This window comes from Budorcas taxicolor, chromosome 3 (genome assembly GCF_023091745.1).
Source record: "Budorcas taxicolor isolate Tak-1 chromosome 3, Takin1.1, whole genome shotgun sequence".
Lineage (NCBI taxonomy): Eukaryota > Metazoa > Chordata > Mammalia > Artiodactyla > Bovidae > Budorcas > Budorcas taxicolor.
The window spans coordinates 83220013-83240286 of NC_068912.1; the positions used below are offsets into that span (position 1 = coordinate 83220013).

Genomic DNA, 20274 nt, shown 5'->3' on the forward strand with positions numbered 1-20274 from the left:
GATGCGAAGAACTGACTCATTTAAAAAGACCCTGATGCTGGGAAAGATTGAAGGTGGGAGGAGAAGGGGATGATGGAGGATGAGATGGTTGGATGGCATCACTGACTCAATGGACATGAGTTTGAATAAACTCCAGGAGTTGGTGACGGACAGGGAGGCCTGGCATGCTGCAGTCCATGGGGTCGCAAAGAGTTGGACACGACTGAGTGACTGAACTGAACTAAACTGAATGGAAGTCTGGGCTTCCCTGGTGGCTCAGATGGTAAAGAATTCACCCGCAATGCAGGAGACTCACACTCAATCCCTGGGCTGGGACGATCCCCTGGAGAAAGGAATGGCAACCCACTCCAGTATTCTTGCCTAAAGAATTCCATGGATAGAGGAGCCTGGTGGACTACAGTCCATGGGGTCTCAAAGAGTTGGACACAACTGAGCGACTAACACTTTCACTTTAAATGAAAGTCTACCTGTCATATGTTCCCAGTGTGTAACCATTTTGTGATACCTTTGAGCTGCTATGGGATGATCCAAAATGGGATGTCAGTTCTGGAAACACCTTTCCTTAATGACTTTAAAACAAAACACATCAAAACAAAACCTAAACCAGAATAGCGTTTAACCTTTGTATTGCCTTGTGGCACACTGGCAATGAACCAATCACCAAGGAAAGTAGAGGTCGATAGAAGTTTCTCGATCCCTTCTCTCACAGCCTCTCTCTGCTTCATCTGTAATGACGCCCAGCTTGTCTTCAGCCACATGCTGCTGAGGTTGAATGCTCATCACCCTTGTCTGACCCACATCACATGTGCCTGCTCTTTTATCGACTGTGTTAGCTAGAGGGCCAGGTGGGACCTTGTGAAATAATAATAAAAAGCCTTCCAACTTGTCTGAAAAGTTTGGAAACATCACTGGCTTCACCCAGTTATCTGGAGATGACTTATCAGGTTCAGTTTTGTTTAACGGACTTCCTTGTGCCAAGAAAAATCTTCCTCCCAGCCCAGAAGGCAGATGCCGCAGCCCACACGAGCCCTAAAGTGTCTGCACCTGCAGCCGTGTTCTGAAGCCAGCCTGATGCCTATGAAGTCTTCCGCTGGATCCTGATCAAGACCGTGATGCTGGGAGTGGGGGCTGCCCAAAGAGGGTAGGTTCAGGGGCACCCCACTGCAGAGGGTGTACATGTGCCTACGCTTATGATGCTTTCACTGAAGTGACCCAGGAGGGAGGAGAAGAGGCTGAATTCCTTGGTTTGCTCCCAGCTGTGGTTCCAAGCTCTTTGGACTGTGGCCCAATTTGGCCAAGCGAAAGACCTTGTGGCCCACTGAGCCCGCTGATTCTCACTTTTGGGTAAGAAAGAATTTGGTAATAAAGGACAAAGCGGAAGAGAAAAATCATCGACATGGCCATGCAGTAAACCCTCAGGACAAGACAGTCAGCAGGAGCTCTGAAGAGTAATTTTCCAAGTAATGTAAATGAACGGACTAGAACAATTAAAAACCCAGGCAACGCCAGTGCCTCATTGTAGCAGTCAAGTGTCACAGTTGCAAACAACAGAACTGATTCTAGCAAGTTTACGTCAAAGAGGAATTTATTAGAGGATGTCAAGTCACTCCACCAACTTCCCCAGAACTGCTTGCCTTCAGCCCTGGATTTTCCAGGGCACTTCCAAGCTGAAGCCTGGCCTGGGAGCCTCTGCATGTTGAGTGCAGGTCCCATGAGGGGATGCTAACTGTGAAAGAGGCTGGCGCTGTAAATTCTGTGTTCTACCTTGAAGATGTGGAACTCCTAAGGAAGGAAATAACCCAGACATAGGAAGGGTGTTCACATGGTGCTGGGTAGCCCCAAAAAACACGGCAAATATCTTTTGCAGTAATAACAAAGCACCCTTCCTGAAAACTGCAGGATTTCCAGCTCTTTGCCTGCATGCGTACACCCTAGTTGTGCAGTATTATTTACTGATGGATGGATGTCATACTTTTGTAGAATAGAGAATTAATATTCTCAGGAAACTCTTCTAATCAACTAATTTTCATATATGAATGCCAAGGTTTATTAATTCTCAACAATTCATTATGTTCCTAATTCCTTAAAAAATGAAATCCCATGTATGAAATTTCCTTTGAGGGTAATGAAAATGTTCTAAAATTTGACTGCGGACTTTTCAATAATGAGTTCCGGGAATATTTGAATATTCACATTCCTAAGAATGAAACCTTTATCTTAAGCCTCAAAATGGTTCGAAATGACCTCAAAATGGTTCAAAATCCTAAACTTACGAGCTAAAACTATACAGCTCTTAGAAGAAAACATTGAGGAAAATTTCTATGGTAGTGACTTTGGCAATCATTTCCTGGACATGATACCAAAGCACAGGCAACAAAAAACAATATAGATAAATTGGACTTCATAACCTTTGTGCATCAAAGAACACTGTCAAGAAAGCAAAAAGACATCCTACAGAACGGAAGAAAATATTTGCAAATTACATATCTGATAATGGGTTAATGATATCAGTGATACTAACCCATTACCAGATATGTGATAAAGAACTCTGACAACAAAAACAAACAACCCAATTAAAAACTGGACAAAGGACTCGAATAGACATTTCTCCAACGAAGATATTACAATGGTCAATAAGCACATGAAAAGATGCTCAATAATCATTAGTCATTCAGTTCAGTTCAGTTAAGTCGCTCAGGCATGTCCGACTCTTTGCGACCCCATGAATTGCACCACGCCAGGCCTCCCTGTCCATCACCAACTCCCGGAGTTCACCCAAACTCATGTCCATCGAGTGGGTGATGCCATCCAGCCATCTCATCCTCTGTCGTCCCCTTGTCCTCCTGCCCTCAATCCCTCCCAGCATCAGAGTCTTTTCCAATGAGTCAGCTCTTCGCATGAGGTGGCCAAAGTATTGGAGTTTCAGCTTTAGCATCATTCCTTCCAAAGAACACCCAGGACTGCTCTCCTTTAAATGGACTGGTTGGATCTCCTTGCAGTCCAAGGGACTCTCAAGAGTCTTCTCCAACACTACAGTTCAAAAGCATCAATTCTTCAGCGCTCAGCTTTCGTCACAGTCCAACTTTCACATCCATACATGATCACTGGAAAAACCATAGCCTTGACTAGACGGCTCTTTGTTGGCAAAGTAATATCTCTGCTTTTGAATATGCTGTCTAGGTTGGTCATAACTTTCCTTCCAAGGAGTAAGCGTCTTTTAATTTCATGGCTGCAGTCACCATCTGCAGTGATTTTGGAGCCCCCCAAAATAAAGTCTGACACTGTTTCCACTGTTTCCCCATCTATTTCCCATGAAGTGATGGGACCAGATGCCATGATCTTCGTTTTCTGAATGTTGAGCTTTAAGCCAACTTTTTCACTCTCCTCTTTCACTTTCATCAAGAGGCTTTTTAGTTCCTCTTCACTTTCTGCCATAAGGGTTGTGTCATCTGCATATCTGAGGTTATTGATATTTCTCCCAGCAATCTTGATTCCAGCTTGTGCTTCTTCCAGCCCAGCGTTTCTCATGATGTACTCTAGATATAAGTTAGTCATTAAGTGAAGTCACTCAGTTGTGTCCGACTCTTTGCGACCCCATGTATTGTAGTCTACCAGGCTCCTCTGTCCATGGGATTTTCCAGGCAAGAATACTGGAATGGGTTGCCATTTCCTTCACCAGGAGATCTTCCTGACCCAGGGATTGAACCCAGGTCTCCCACATTGTAGGCAGATGCTTTACTGTCTAAGCCACTAGGGAAGTCATTAGTTAGTCATTAGGGAAATACAAATCAAAACCACAATGAGTTAACACTACACACCTACTATACTTACTAGGATTCCTAGAATGATTTTTTTTTAGTTGAGAAAAAAAACCAAACGTTGGTGAAGATATGGAGAAACTGGAACCTTCATGTGTTGCTGGTGGGAATGTAAAATTGTGTAGCTGTTTTGGAAATACTTTTGGCAGTTACTCAAAATTTAAACATAGGATTCACATATAACCCAGCAGTTTCATTCCTAGGTATATATCCAAAACAAATGAAAGCAGGAACTTGAACAAATACTTGTACAGCAGTGTTCACAGCAGCATTACTCACAGTAGCCAAAAGATGGAAACCACGCAAGTATCAACTGATAGACGAATGGATAAACAAGATGTGGTGTGTACATATGATGGAATATTACTCGATCATCAAAAGAAATGAAATTTTGGTGTATGCTGCAACTTGGATGGGCCTTGAAAAGGTTAAATGAAATAAGCCAGACATAGAAGGACAAATATTACATAATTCCACTTACAGAAGGTACCTAGAATAGGGAAGTTTATAGAGACAGAAAGTAGAATAGGTCTTACCAGGGCTGGCAGCAAGAGGGAATGGGGAGTTATTGTTTAATAGGTCATAGAGTTCAGGTTGGAGATGATGAAAAAGCTTGGGTTATAGATAGTAGTGATGGTTACAGAGCATTGTGAAAGCCGCTGAATTCTACATTGACAGATGGTTAAAATAGTACATTTTATGGTATGTATTAACTTATTTTGGCTTCCCTGATAGCTCAGTTGGTAAAGAATCTGTCTGCAATGCACGAGACCCTAGTTCGATTCCTGGGTCGGGAAGATCCTCTGGAGAAGGGATAGGCTACCCACTCCAGTGTTCTTGGGCTTCCCTTGTGGCTCAGCTGGTAAAGAATCTGCCTGTAATGCGGGAGACCTAGGTTCGCTCCCTGGGTTGAGAAGATCCCCTGGAGAAGAGAAGGGCTACCCACTTCAGTTTTCTGGCCTAGAGAATTTCATGGACCGTATAGTCCATGGAGTCACAAAGAGTCAGACACGACTGAGTGACTAAGCACACACACAGCATATTTTACCATGGGCTTCCCTAGTGACTCAGTGGTAAAGAATCCACTTACCAATGTAGGAGACGCGGGCTCGAAAAGATCTCCTGGGGGAGGAAATGGCAACCCACTCCAGTATTCTTGCCTGGACAATTCCATGAACAGAGGAGCCTGGCAGGCTACAGTCCATGGGCTTCCAAAAGAGTCAGACACAACTTAACTACTAAACAATATTTTACTACAATTTAAAAAATTAGGTTGTGGCAATGTTTGCACATCTCTGAGTATGCAGCAGCTATTGTATAATTTTTATGGGTAAATTGTATGGTATGTAGATTATATCTAAATAAGGCTATTAAAAAATCCTTTCCAGCTCTGGCAGTCTCTATGATGTATCCATTAATCTGTTTATTTATTCATTAATTCAACACATTTTTGTTGCGTTCCTACCATGCCAGCTGTTAGGAATAAGGAGATAAATAAAATAAATGCAATTCCTGGCCTTTCCTTGCTTAAAACACTGTGGGTTTTAAAAAGTAATCATAGCTAACATTTACTGAGTGCTCACTAAATCCTGAGCATTGGCAGAAGCACTTAAATATACCTTATCTCGTACGGTTCTCCCAGCTGTGTACTGAACTGGGCTCTTCTTGAATAAGGAAATTTGCTCAAGGTCACACAATCAGAATTTGAGCCTGGTCTATTTTTGCCTTGAAATCCTTGCTCTTAATCATTCATTACCATATGTGGCAGCTGGGTTCCAGCACCTGAAATTGGGGTTTTCCCTGGAGACCTGCACATAGGCCTGTCTGACAGCCTGGCTGATCTGGGTAGCATTGCAGGGAGGGTTAAACTTGAGGTGAAATGATCTCCAGGAGGAAGTGGATTAAGTCCATGGAATCTTGCGCAGCCATTTACAGTAATCACTATAAATCGGGTATCACTGTATTTTCTAAATGTTACATTATAAAATTTTAAATACAAAATTAAATTCATAATTAAATTTGTACCGTTATGTTAATAGTAATATATGTATTATTTATTAAACACAGACTATATACCAGCCTCTAAGTTGCTGACCTGTATTGTCATCTTATTTAATTCTCCTGACAGATCCATGATTTGTACAGTGTGTTACTATTCCTATTTTACAAGTGAGGTGGCTAAGGCCCAGAGTAGTAGTTAGTAGTTTAGTCGCTCAATTGTGTCCGACTCTTGTGACCCCATGGACAGTAGCCTGCCAGGCTCCTCTGTCCATGGGATTCTCCAGGCAAGAGTACTGGAGTGGGTTGCCATTTCCTTCTCCAGGGAAGACACAGAGAGTTTAAGTAATTTGTCCAAGGTTGCACTGTCATTAGCAGAGCTGGGATTCTAGCCATGGCTTCTTGGCTTGGAGTCCAGACTCTTAGCCACCATAGAAATTGCTCTTCAATTATGTTAAAATATGCAAAGTAGATGGACATGAAACAGGTTGTATCAAGATGGGCGGATGATGGTGATTTCCCACTCCCCCCTCCCAGTCATTTATTGAAGAATATGTCATCATAGTGATGACTTTTTTAGACCAACAAAAGAGATCACAGGTCATGGGGACCTTTATCATCTTCTTGCTTCGCTGTTTCATTTTGTTGTATTTGATTTTGCAGTTGCCTGTGCGCATGCACGAACTAAGCCAGAGCAGTTGCACACACAAGCTGGGCGCTGGGAGAGGCCTGCCCCTGCGTGGGTTGCAGCTGCCCTGACTCTGCTGCCATCTTCTGGGAAGGGGAGGAGAGTGTCCCCTTATCACACTTCTCAACACTGAGGACCTCTCCTTAAAACAAAAAAAACTTGTTTTTCTAACTTGTGAGAGTCTGTGGTTGAAAGCAAAACGATACCTGGAATCGAATCCTGGCGCTGATGGTCTCAGTATCTGGCTAACTGCTCTAAGCCTCAGCTTTGTCCTCAAATAATGGAAATAACCAGTACCACTGTATAGGTTCATTGTTGAAATTAAATAGGCTGGTTTCGAAATGGACCTAGAGTGCCCGGCACAGTGTAGGGTAGATAAATAGTATGCCGTTCTGATGTTTCTTTGGCATCTTTTTGATGATTAATTCATGTGGTTAAACATTTTCTAACAGTAAACACTGGTATTTCTTCTTTCTTGAATTGGTTGCTTGTGCCCCTTCCTTACAGAAAAGGCAATGGCACCCCACTTCAGTACTCTTGCCTGGAAAATCCCATGGATGGAGGAGCCTGGTGGGCTGCAGTCCATGTGGTCGCTAAGAGTCGGACACAACTGAGCGACTTTACTTTCACTTTTCACTTTCATGCATTGGAGAAGGAAATGGCAACCCACTCCAGTGTTCTTGCCTGCAGAATCCCAGGGATGGGGGAAACCTGGTGGGCTGCCGTCTGTGGGGTCGCACAGAGTTGGACATGACTGAAGCGACTTAGCAGCAGCAGCAGCAGCCCCTTCCTCATTTGTCTACTGGCATCTCGATTTTACAGTGTGACTGAGTCAGAGACTAAGAGCATTCTGGAAGGGTGTCAGTGAGGGGAGGGATGAGGAGTAGAGGTCTTTCCCTGGGACCCTGATGCCTTTCTTTTTCCCCAAGGACCATTGTTTACTGCAGCCTCCTCACTCCCTGCAACGGGCCCTGTTTCCTCCCTGAGAAATTTTCATCTGCCTTAAAGGGTCAGTCATTTGAACGGCTCATTCCCACTGGACTGCTACACCCACTGATATCCCATGGGTGATTTCTTTCTGCATCCAGTGAAATTGTGTCCCATCAGAATGGCTGTAACCTGCCTGCTCTGAGGCTGTTTCAGCAGTACGTGTTCCTAAGCAGTGTGCTGCTGCCCAGCCCTGTGTAATTGCACAGACTGCCAAATAGCTGACCTCTCTGGGCAAAGTGCAAAAGCCTAAGGAACCGCTTAGATAAAAGGCACATTCTTCAGATAGTTCCACCTCTTTTCCCTCTTGCCTGGTGCCATCTTGTCTGACTTAGATGCTTACCTTTTCTTCATCATGGAGCAAAAGGACCTGGGCCATAGAGTTTGGAGGTTTCTAAATTGCAAAAGGAGTCAAACCTCCCCCAAGACAAATGATCCCTGATGGAAAAGTTTTTTTGGATAAGTGTGTCTGGCCCAGGGGAATTTTCTGGGTAGCTTGGTGGTAACATGAAATTGGCTACTAGTCTTAAGGTATGTGTCTGAGTGAGATGTAAGGGTAGAGACATGCCAGTATCTCAACATGGTAAGGGCCAGAGGTTATGGAGAGGAAGCTCAGATTTCCTCTCCAAAGTCGTTGGCTTTCCCATGAAGATCTTCCCTAAATGTGAGATCACCTTCTGCCTTGAGAGCACTAGCATTGAAGCTTACATCCTGGAGTCCTGTGTCTCCTGAATTCACCTGCATGCCCAGTTCAGGCTGTGTGGTTTAGAGGAAAGAGTATTAGAGTGGAAGACAGAATATATGAGTTTGCATCGAGGCTTTGCCTTTTCTTACCTTTGTAACCATGGGAACCAACTTTGTTTTCTCATCTGGAAGATGGGGATAAGATTCCTGTTTCTGCTCACCTCTATGCTTGACCACGGAGTAAATTGTGTGTACTGGGTAAGGGCAAAAGACAGAAAAGAAAGAAAGAATCTCGTCTCCTCTTAGAGACATAGGCAGTCAGCACTGTGCCTGAACCAGTACCTTGTGTGGAGCGCAGAGAACTGGAAGTGCTGCTTGTCTTCAGGAAGAGCTCTGAAGGAGGAAGGGTGACTTGGTTTGAGGTATACGTGTGTGTGTATGTATTTTCCTGTGACTCTGCTGTCCTGGCACCTGAGCCAAGCTGATCTGTGGCACAGCTAGGGGCTACTATTTCCTTCCCTCATTCTGCCGAGGTTTTTTTTTTCAGTCTGATGAGAGGCCTGGCACCTGTTGGAAAGAAGAGGCACTTTCTTGGTACCTAAGGGAGTATCTGAAGAGGTCATCTGTGTTTATAGTCATTGGTATCATGGATAAGTTCAGTTTGACAACCTTTATGGAACGTCGAGCTCATGATGCTGGTCTGGGAGACAGACACAGAGGCAGCAATTAGAATTCAAGTGATAGCTGCGGCAGTCGAGGGCTGACAGGAGCGGTGGAAACAGGAAGGCTGGTTACAGCACTCAGGGCGGGGGAGCGGGGAGGATGCTGAACAGAGCTTGCGGGGACAGATGGGAACTGGCCAGTGTTCCCAGAAGAATGTTGGTTGCTTCAAGAAAGGCTCAGTTCTGTGAGTAAGCCTCTCACCATTTTGTCTTGAATAAGGAAGAATTTATCTTGGGAGAGGAAATGGGAGGGCTTACCTCTGTCACAGAGAAAAATCAGAGAGGCAGAGAAGGTGGCTAGAAAGTCATAGGACCTGGTGAATGGAGAGCTTTTTTTAACTCAGCTTCCTGATGGAATGTCTTATGCTTCTAGCCTTTCTCTAGCCAATTCTAAGGGGATGGTCGATGATCATTTAAAAGCTATCAGAGAGACAGTTTGCGCCTCTGTATATTTTTTCGTATAACTGCAAAGTGTATTTCTTATGTAAGTTTTGATGGTTTGGTCTGCATGCTAGTTAAATACTTTAAACAGTTGAAACAAGTGAATGTTGGTGTTTCCTAGCCTCGTGCATCACATCATCTCATGCCCTGCAGTAAGTTTGTTAACCTCTGCTTTTGGGCAAGATGCTCTAGAGTCTTCCAAGGAAAGCAAGAGTGTGATCCAGTGTAGTGGGAAAAACACAGAACTCTATCCCAGGAATCTTCATTTTAATCCAGATTCACTCGTGGGTGAGCCAAGGGAAGTCGTTGTCTCTCACTTTCTTCACCTGTCCAGTGGGGACACTCAGCCCTGCCCGGCTGCCTTAAGCTGGAGGTGAAGTGCTTTCCCAGTGTCCTGGGCTGGATGCAGTCAGCACTCAGCTCTGGCATCAGTTTCAGTGTGGGTTAAACAGGAATCTGCCCTGGCCTCTGAGAACACATCTTGACAGGCAGTGCCTGCAAAGGTCAGAGCTGCTTTGACATGTCTTCCTGACAGGGCTTCATTTCCGAGGACAGCCTCCTTTGACTAGAGCCACAGAAGGTCAAGGAGATAAGGTCCTCTAATCCTTTTGCTGAGACTGTATACGGGAGCCCAGACTCTTTCCTGGCCCGTTTGGACGGCATCCACCCCCCTGTATCTCCTTCAGGTCTGGTGGTGGTGCTAGATTTGCAGAGCGTCTGTGCCTGCGCCTCACACCTGCCTCTGCTCCAGAGAACTGCAGCTGCAGTGGGCTGGCTGAGCCTCTTCACGGCGCCTGCCTGGGACATCCTGAGACCTTGCTCTTGCACAGCTGCCTTTTCCCCAGCTCCTGCACCCGCCCCTCTGAAGTCACTTGTCCGCGCTTGGAAGCCCTGCCTGGAGCTGGATCCTTATAGAAGGTACTTCCTTGGCTTTCTCTTTCTGCCAGAATTGGGTGCATATCAGAGCTGGGGCATCAGATTTGTAGAGCAGCAGAAAGCGGGGGCTGTCTGTCTGGCCCCAGGAGCTCACTGGTCATTGTTTCTTCAAGCTCTGCCCCATAAACTTCCAGTCACTGATTGATGGGGGCAGTGAGTAGTCTGGGGATTGCTCACAGAAGCCTTGCTCTGCTGTGGGATCCAGGAGGCGGGTGGGCGGGGGAGGAAGTTTCTAAGACAGAGCCTGGAAGAAAGAGAAGCACCAGTGGAGGGTTTCAGCTTTTTAGGATGCTGTGTTCTCATTAGGAACAATTTTATCAATGAGCCACTCAGCTGCAAGGAGGGAGAGGAAAGGCATAATTAATTAGGACCCCTGTCCCAGTTGAGTGCCTAGCTCTGGGAGAGTCCAGGGAGAAAGGTGTGTACCATTTCAGCATCTTTAGATGCATCCCTCTAAACTGCTAGCAGCTCTGAGAACAAACTTTCTAATCGAATGATCTGTGCTTTTTTCTTCTTTCTGCAAGATCTAGTATCAGCTTATTGAGCATCAAGTTCCTTTCTGACCCCAGTCCCGTCTTCCTGAGAGCCAAAATGAAGTCAGTGTTTGCTTTTCCAGCAAGGTCACAGATCACCTGACCAAATCTGTAACAGCTAGGGAGCCAGTGTTGCCGTGCTGAACTCAGGAGCAATGAGCTCCGGTCCAGCAGCAGAGCCCCCGGGAGGAAGTGACTTCTCTGGCTCCAGGCGGGGGAAGGATGCCAAGGGAAGGTACTGTGGTCACTGCTTCCCTCCTGACAGTTTTCTCTTCATGAAGCTCCAGATTCAGCTGCTGCAATGCAGGCAAAAAATGACAGACACATGCAGAAAAATGTGGGAAAGGAGTTAATGAGATTATGTTAATGAGATTGTGTTAATGTGTTATTTATTGAGCATGAATTATCTCTTTGTTTCCTGGGTCAGTGGGAAGTGAGTCCGCTGGTGGAAGCTTTTCCAGGAGTGTGTCTCACTCCCCGGGTGCCTGTGCTTCAGCCCTCTTAAGCAGCTCTGTCAGATGCCTCCGGATTCTTAGCGCAGGAGACATTTCCACTTGAAGGGATGGGGCCCTGTAGCGGGGAAGCGGGAAGCTCTCATCATTTGGGGAGATCGGTACCAGGTATAAGTAATTTTTTTCCTCTTTTGGAAAGAGCATTTCTGTCTCTGCAAGAGGTCGTGCAGGGATTGACAGATTGCTGTTGGTGCACTACCTTGCTAAATATTTGACTTTGTTAGGTTGAATTCTCCAAGAATTCTCATGGCAATAATGCTGTGCTTTGAGCCAAGTTTTCTTTTTAAGGAAATCCAAGGTGCTATTTATTTTGGCATGCAGCCTGTTCTGGGATGAAATATGGCATTTTTATTATTGCAGAATAAAGAGACGTTTGAAAGGAACACAAGTACAGAGCTAGGTTTCAGTTTCAGGGCTAAATAGAGGAAGGTTTCTTTGTATTTGGATTTGAGGTTAAAAATGGTATCATTAAAAAGGATCAATGTGGAGGGAGAGAGTGTGGGGATATACTGCTGGAGTTGAGCTGACCCAAGGAAATCCATGCTCCTGGGCATGGGCTGTGCTGGAACCGTTTCTAACGTGGCCTGGTAGTTACACATGGGCCATCACTGCTGTCTGCCAGTGACTGCCTCTTTGGTCGATTTTGAACTGAAAGCCTCAGTCCTCATTTCTTTACTGCACATTGGCTTTGAGAGGCAGGGTGGACTAATGGAGTCCTGCCCCTAACTAATTGGATGCATTTGGATTGGCTGCAGAGTTTTTTTGTGTCTTTGTTCCTTATCTGTAACTTGGAGATGATCTGCCACGTGTGAGAGTCCCTTGGACTGCCAGGAGATCCAACCAGTCCATTCTGAAGGAGATCAGCCCTGGGATTTCTTTGGAGGGAATGACGCTAAAGCTGAAACCCCAGTACTTTGGCCACCACATGCGAAAAGTTGACTCATTGGAAAAGAAAGACTCTGATGCTGGGAGGGATTGGGGGCAGGAGGAGAAGGGGACGACAGAGGATGAGATGGCTGGATGGCATCATGGACTCGATGGACTTAAGTCTGAGTGAACTCCGGGAGTTGGTGATGGACAGGGAGGCCTGGCGTGCTGTGACTCATGGGGTCGCGGAGAGTTGGACACGACTGAGTGACTGAACTGAACTGAACTGGATGGGTGGGGGGAGTGTCTACAGAAATGAATTGTGTAGGAGTTCTGACCTTCACAAGCTTAATAGGGGAGAAAAACTAGAAAAAGATACGGTTGTATACACTCAAAACATCTAAAATATGATGAGCTTGTGAGAGAGGTTGGGAGCTAACTGGGCATACTTGATCCTGGGATAGGCCATAAACAAATAAAAAGTTACGTAACACCACTAGGTGTTACAAGGTTAGACCACTGAGCAGACAGTTTAACAGAACATGTAATGAACTGCTTCTATGTCAAAATATTAAATGCTCCAGGAGGTTGCAAAATTCCATTTTAAAGGGGAATTCTGTCCAACAAAGCTATTTTTCATATTCTGTTGTATTGCAAACAAAGTAGCGTGTGTTGATAGAGCATTTAGTCTTTGATTCCACTCCCCTAACCACATCAAACATCCACTCACTGGAAGAAAACTCCCTTAGCTAAATTCTGAGATGTTCACAGTGAGGACCCTGGGCCAAAGTGGAGAAGGCTAGGGTGGGTGGGGCTGGCAGTGGCATGGTGTGGACATGGCAGTGCCCCCTTTTCTTTAGAGCTTTAGAATGAAAGCTTGCTTGACCCTGTTCTTCAGAGAGTTGGGGTATCAGCTCCATTTAATTTCTCTTGCCTTGGAATGATTAATTTTAGCAAAATTCAAGTCTAAGAGAACAATTAGAGGTCTCTATAGAGTTCTTTTTTAATGAAATTTGACCCCAAGTGTGCTGCAAAGTTATTTGAAGCTCTATGACCTGGTATATGAAGTACTGAATTGTAACTCTAACCAAGGGCAGTGGATGTGACTGAACTCCTTGAGGTGCCGGTGAGTTTCTGCAGCCAGAGGTTCACCTGCACACTCTTGCTTCAGAGGAGCCTTGTTACTTGGTGTCCAGCCTCAGAGAAGCAGATCGGACTTGGCCAGAACGACTTACAAAGGGGGCCGTCCTCCTTGGGCAAGCCCAGAAGGTGCGTCATCTGCACTGGAGGAAGAAGCAAAGAAGCAGAGTCAGGAACGTTTTCCCTCACAAAAGAGAGCTAGGGATCAGTCATCAGGCTTGCTTACATTAGTGGACAGATGTTTACAAATCACTTTTGTTCCCAGCACAGGCTTGGAGTCGACTTGACTTAAGAGCAAATCCTACACCAACACTGGCTTGTTATGTAACATGGAGCAGGCCTTTAAACTCTCTCAGCCTCAGTCTCCCAACCAAGTACTAACCAAGACCGACCCTGCTTAGCTTCTGAGATCAGACGAGGTCGGGCGCATTCAGGGTGGTATGGCGGTAGATAGCCTCAGTCTTCTTGTCTGGAAAATGGGGACAATAATAACCCTGTTGGAGTTATGGTGAGGTTTGCATGAGGTAATTCGAGTATGCCAAGTGTTCCGAGCTCTGCCTGTTACTCAGTAACGTTATGAGGTGGGAGGAAGAGGGATACAGAGGGAGAGAAGAGGCCGTGATGATGAAGGGGCCGTGTATAGGGTTTTGTCCTCACCCTTCTCCTTCACACTTTTCACCTTGGAGCTGCTGGGCCTCTCCTGCCCCACCCCACCTCACTGCATCTGGGGGTCCCCGTCATCGGCTGTGGACTGCAGAGCTGGGGCACTGAGATGGGCAGCAGTGTCCTCTGCCCAGGAACCTTCTCTTTCTTTTTTCAATTGAATAATAATTGACATCTAACACTGTGTAGTTGTATAAGTGACATCTAACAAGGTGTCCAGCATAAAGATTTGATTATTGTATATGTCGTGAAATGATCACCACAGTAAGTTTAGTTAACATCATTATGTCACCTAGTTATTTTTATTTTTTTTAATAAGAACTTTTAAGATCTACTCTCTTAGCAACTTTCAAAAAATATAATACAGTGTTGTTGACTATAGACACTATGCTATACATCACATCGCCAGGTCTTATTTATCTTAGAACTGGAAGTTTGTATCTTTGGAGCCCCTTCACCCATTTTGCCTACCCCTCACCCACCCAACCCCTGCCTCTGACAACCACCAGTCTATTCTCTGTGTCTATGATTTCTTTTTTTTTTTTATTAAATGGAGTTTCATGTGTAAGTGATACCATACAGTATTTGTCCTCAGTTGTACCTGAGGGTATTATGGTCAGTGGACTAAGTCAAAGACAAATACAGTACATGTTTGTGTTATCACAAATGGCAAGACTTCCTTCTATTTATGGCTAAATAATATTCCACTCTGTGTGTATATACCTGTACACACACACACACACACACACACACACACACACCACACTTCTTTACTCCTTCATCTGTTAGCGGACACATAGGCTGTTTCAGGAACTTCCTCTTTCTAGCAAGGGTGACCCTGCCTCACCCCTGCTTAGGACCTTCCATGACTTCCCATTGTCTGCCTCCTTAGTGGCCACTTTTAGCCTCCAGGACCATCCACACTTATCTTTCTTCTCCCTAATTGCTCTACTCCAGCTCCATGCTGCCCCCCAATTCAAGTACTTGTTGCCACAAGGGAAGTGACTTAGTTTCTGTGAGCCTTCTGTAAGGAGTGTCTCTGCCTATAGAAACCCTGCCTGCCCTTTCAGGCTCCATCACTCTGCAGTGGCAGAGGCCCTCTGGCTGCTGAGTGGACTGTGGTTATGGGAGAACCAAGACAGCGGGTGATCGCTTTGGAGACAGTAGCCTCGCTCACAGAAAGAGTGCACACCAAACTTTCCATCAGGCAGACTTCAGACTTCCTTTAATTTGGCAGGCCTCATATTTCCCAGCCCTCTTCTCCAGTTTGCTTGTTTGTTCCCCATTTTTTTTATCCTGGGTTGCTGGGGGCTTCCTGTCATCCTTCTCTCACTTCCAATTCCCCCCAGCCTTTCCCTCATCCCTGGTACGTTTTTCTGATCCAGAGGCTGTGATCAAGCACATCAGAATTCCTAAAACAACCCTGCTTCCACTGCTGAGGTGTCACAGATTATTTATTATTCGGATGTGTGTGGAGTTACAATCATAAGATGCCAATTTCCTGGGTGATTTATTGTATTGGGGGTAGGAGCCAGGTTGTATACCAGTTGAAGAAATAGTTCTGGAAAAGGATTGAAACTTTGGGGAGAATTTATGATCAAACCTCAAGGGACTCTAATTCAGAGTCAGGAGCGTATTCTGTTTGCAGAGTCACCGATGTCTTCTGGCCACCTAGGTCGAATGAACGCCTCCTTGTTCTGCCCATGGTTAGAAATCACCCTGAACTATCAGCTCCTCGTTGGTCCTTCCAGTTAGTTCATCTAGTCTTGAGTCTGATTGGGATGTCACAGATCATTTGAAGGTTCTCTGGTTTCAGCTTTTCCACAAAATGGTTTAAAATTCATTCTCTGTGATGGAAGTGAGTAGATTTCAGCTCCTGATATTATGGATAGCTGCTTGTTGGAGCCACAGGCCCCGTTTCTTCACTAATATGCTAAGGGGTGTTGCGCAGAACAATTAACTTCTAAGCCTCAGTTTCCTCATCTGCCCAGTGAGGGAGTTGGACCAGACACTTCCTTTGGTGTCAACCTCTGCTAACATCCCATGAAAACACACCCAAGATTGGACTCTAGGTATTGAGTGAAGGCTTTTAATCCTCTCGTTGGAGGGCTATGAGCTCATGGGCACCCTGGGAGAAAGGTAAGGAGGGGTCCTCTATACTTACTCTAACTGTAATGAGAATCTCCACTTTTCCTTCCTTCTACTTTTCAGAATTCTCCAGCGAATTTTACAGACTTACCGGATGAAGAGTGCCTGAGAGACTGGCGGTCAACAATCCCTAAGATGGAGAAGACAGATGGTAGGCAGGCTCCTTTGTATTCCCTGGCCTACAGTGAGTACTTGGGTTGGAGAAAGATTATTACCATAAATCCTGGATAGCTTAGGGGAAACATGGGAGACCTTCCCCATATAGGCAGTGCTGGGAACCCAAACCATGTATTTCAGGCATGAACAAGAGAAGGTGGTAGGGAATGAAAATGAAGCCTTATGTTTATATTGGACTTGTGTAATTTTTGGAGTGTTTCTCATCCTTTCTTGCCACCAAGAAGGGAGCAGGATGACCTCCCTCATTAACCTCATTTTAGAGACAAGGCATGATATAGTAAAAGAGCCAACATTCCCTCCTGAGTGATCCTCCAAGGCATTTCACTTCTCTGAGCCTCACTTCCTTCATGTATCAGTTAGCTTTGATGTATAACAAACCACTCCAAAAAAAAATTATCGTCTTAAAGGTATTTATTATTTCTCAAAAGATTCTGGGGGTTGGCCGAGCCTTTGTTCTGGGCTAGGCCAATGTGACTGATTGCTGTTGAACTTATTTATGTGTCTATGGTCTTTTGGGCGACTTGACCTGACGGTTTAGAATGGCCACACTTACATGTCTGGTGGTTGACTCCACATCACCTGGGGCATTGGTGATGATTTGGCCGTGTCTCTTTTGTTGTCCAGCAGGCTGGCTGAGGTGTGTTCACCTGTTGACAGAAGGATTTCCAAGCACAGTAAGAATAGACAAACTCCTGTGTGCAAGCAACTTTCAAGTCTCTGCATATCTCACATTTGCTGTTGACCCACTGGCCAAAGCAAGTCACAAAGCCAAGCTAGGATCAGTGTGGGAGGGAAGTACACAGGGTGGGTTATAACTGTGGCTATTTTTATTAATAGTCTGCTACACCTCATCTATAAGCAGATACTAATACCTACTTCACAGGGATGGTAAAGGACTGAATGAGATAATCCATGTAAGGTTGTTGAGTAATCACTATCTAGTCCAGCAGATGTCTCAAGGAATGTTCCTCCATGTCATGGACTAGACCCTGATCCCCTGACTTCTAATGAAATGTTTTTTTCCAAATGATTGAATGACAGGAAACAGGAGAGCCTAGATGGCCCTTCATTGGTGCAGGGCTTAAATTCTGGACAGCAGCTCCAGCCTCGCTCTAGCCTCCTTTCCAAATGCAGTTACCATCTATTTCAAAAGTCTGCCTCTCTCCCCAGAGAGCTGCCTTTTCAGTGCATCTCTGGAAGTGGTCCCACAGAACACCAGCTAATTCCCTTAATACCCCGGGGGCCTGTCATTTCTGCTTGCCTCATTTGTCCCTGCTCAGCATCCTCGGCACAGCTGCTTGCCACGTGATCACCCACAACCAGCTAAGAAAGGCACCCCTCCTTCAGGCCCACACATCTCACAAAATAAAGGCAGAAGAGGGAAAAGAGTTTCCGCTGTCTCGGCCTTTTGAGGAGGCTTGTTTAATTCCTCTTCTTTCCGGTTGTAGTTTTGGCCATTTTCTCTCTCCTTTCTGTTTTCCCTATTTCCTTCAGAAACTGAGGATAGGCTTTTGGACTTTTCCCCATCATTTAAAATGCCTCTAGTGGATTCACTTGCCTGCCCTGCACTTCACTTTGCCCCTCAGGGCAATGACTGTGGCACTTTTCTCCTTTCCTTGTCTACTTCTTATCTCCTCTCTCGTGTCAGTGTGTAACTCTTAGGCTCACGACTGCATCTGCAGGTTCCTTTTCAAGGTCTGGTGATCTGGGTGCTTTCAGACCAAGACTCTGTAGGGAATCCTAGGTGGCTCTGAGCCTCATATTTGTTGCCATTTAGTTGCTCAGTGGTGTCCGACTCTTTTGCGACCCCATGGACTGTAGCCCGCTATGCTTCTCTGTCCATGGAATTCTCCAGGCAAGAACACTGGAGCCTCATATATCCTACTTTTTCCTTCTCCCCTGACTCATTTCCCCAGTTTCTTCAGAGTTGTTTTCTTGGACTCTCACTCCCTCTTGAGGCTGTCCTCCTAACACAGAGTTAAATACTCCAAGAGAGCGCTCAGTCTCAGTGAAAGCCCGCTGCCCTGTTTGGAACCAGCTCATCCCTGTTTTTTGGCCCCTTTGTTGAGTACCTGCGTCATGTTCTCTGCTCATCAGTGCCTACAATCACAACAACTCTTTGAGTTAGATATCGTTGTTGCTGTGTTAGAAATGGAGAGATTAAAGCATAGGGAATTTAAGTAATCTGCCCAGAATCACAGAGCTAGGAGATGACAGGCAGGATTCAACTCCAGCCAGTTTGGCTATGTGTTGGTGTGTCTGATCTGAAGTTCATTTCGAGAAGACAGCCCTCCTAATTAATTCGTGCCCTGGCCCAATGCCTGGAATTCTGAGCTCTTGCATACCTATCACCAGGTAGAATTAAAAGGGGCAGAACTTAATGTGAACACAGATTTCCCAGTATATAAAATCAAGATCCTTCATTCAAGGTCCAACAGTGGTAGGTGGCAGGCACAGCAATACAATGTGCTTGTGTGTGTGTGTGAAAGAGACTGAGAGAGAAATATACCCCTACCTTGGGAAGAACCTATTAAAGCCATTGGGGTAACTACTCAGTCTTACAGACTTCTTTGGTTCACCTTAATCTCGCTTGTGGAATACTTTGCCTTTGAATCTGCTGTCTCTCATTTGATGCCTTTTTTGTGTTTGTGCTCTGGCCCTGCTCCTAGCGGCTGATGGGCAAATCACTGCATTTCTACCGAACTGAGGCAATAAGCAGATAAATAATGCAGTCTCTCTTTTGTAGTGTTCTTTGCCTTCTGGGTCATAAATCTGCTCCCTATTTAACTTTAGACAAATACCTCCTCTCTGATTTGGCTTGTTCCTGAAGTCCAGGGGGCTGCTAAGTTGACCAGTAGGCTTAAGAGTATAGCAGAGTGCAGCTGGGAAACTAACAGAGATCAATTGCTGTCATTTACTGAGACTACCAGTGTGCCTCTTTGAGGAAAAGCAGGTTGGTTAAAAAAAAAAAAACATTATGTGGGTAAATGGGAACTTAGTTGGAATTTTTTGGATGCTGGAGGAGTATTTACTTCTTTCCTGCTTGAAGTCCAAGTATTTGCACAGAAGCTCTAGAACCCAACTTGGACCCAACCCTGTAGATCAGCACCAATGCCTTGTTCTGTTCCCGGTTGTGACTGAATTGCCCACAGGCCCTGAGATTTTACTTAGCATTGAGGCTGGTAGGGCCGACTGTGTCAGTGTTCAAGGGTTCAGACTTCATGTGTCTGCTTGACTTCTTTCGTTCTTTGGAGATAATTGTACTTCCATAAACACAGTTCCTGTGCCCCAAGCATGTGACACTGGCCAGAAGGATAGAGCACACAGGCAAGTGGGAAGAGCTCAGCCCTAATATGTCATCACCTTTAAGGAAAAAGCAGTCCTATGTGCCCCAGCTACTGCCATCACATGCACCTCTTCTTGAACTTGCCCCTTCTCTCCATTCCCTTAGCTTGTTTCACCTGGATCATGTCAGCAGTCTCCCAACTGATCCTTGGGTTTCAGGTTTGTCCATCTTCTGATCCTCTGTGAGAATGATCATTGTGAAGTCACATTTGATCAAGTCACTCCCTTGTGTAAAACTCTTTGATGGCTCCCACTGAAGGCAATGGCACCCCACTCCAGTACTCTTGCCTGGAAAATTCCATGGGCGGAGGAGCGTGGTGGGCTGCAGTCCATGGGGTCGCGAAGAGTCGGACATGACTGAGCGACTTCACTTTTACTTTTCACTTTCATGCATTGGAGAAGGAAATGGCAACCCACTCCAGTGTTCTTGCCTAGAGAATCCCAGGGACGGGGGAGCCTAATGGGCTGCCGTCTATGGGGTCGCACAGAGTCGGACACGACTGAAGCAACTTAGCAACAGCAGCAGCAGCAGCAGCAGCAACTGTCTAGAGAATAAAGTCAAAGCTTGGTGGGAAGCATACAAGTGGCTCCCTGATCTGGGTCTTGCTGACCTTC

General features: G+C 45.5%; 1 protein-coding gene across 1 annotated transcript in view; it reads left to right on the forward strand.

Moving 5' to 3' along the window:
- The window catches only part of KANK4 (KN motif and ankyrin repeat domains 4), a 71423-nt gene that overhangs the window by 22508 nt on the left and 28641 nt on the right, over window positions 1-20274 (forward strand). The window contains exon 2 of the mRNA XM_052637930.1: window positions 16201-16288. Within this exon, the coding sequence (XP_052493890.1) occupies window positions 16273-16288 (16 nt within the window). The 5' untranslated portion in view covers window positions 16201-16272. The remainder of the gene's footprint in view (window positions 1-16200; window positions 16289-20274) is intronic.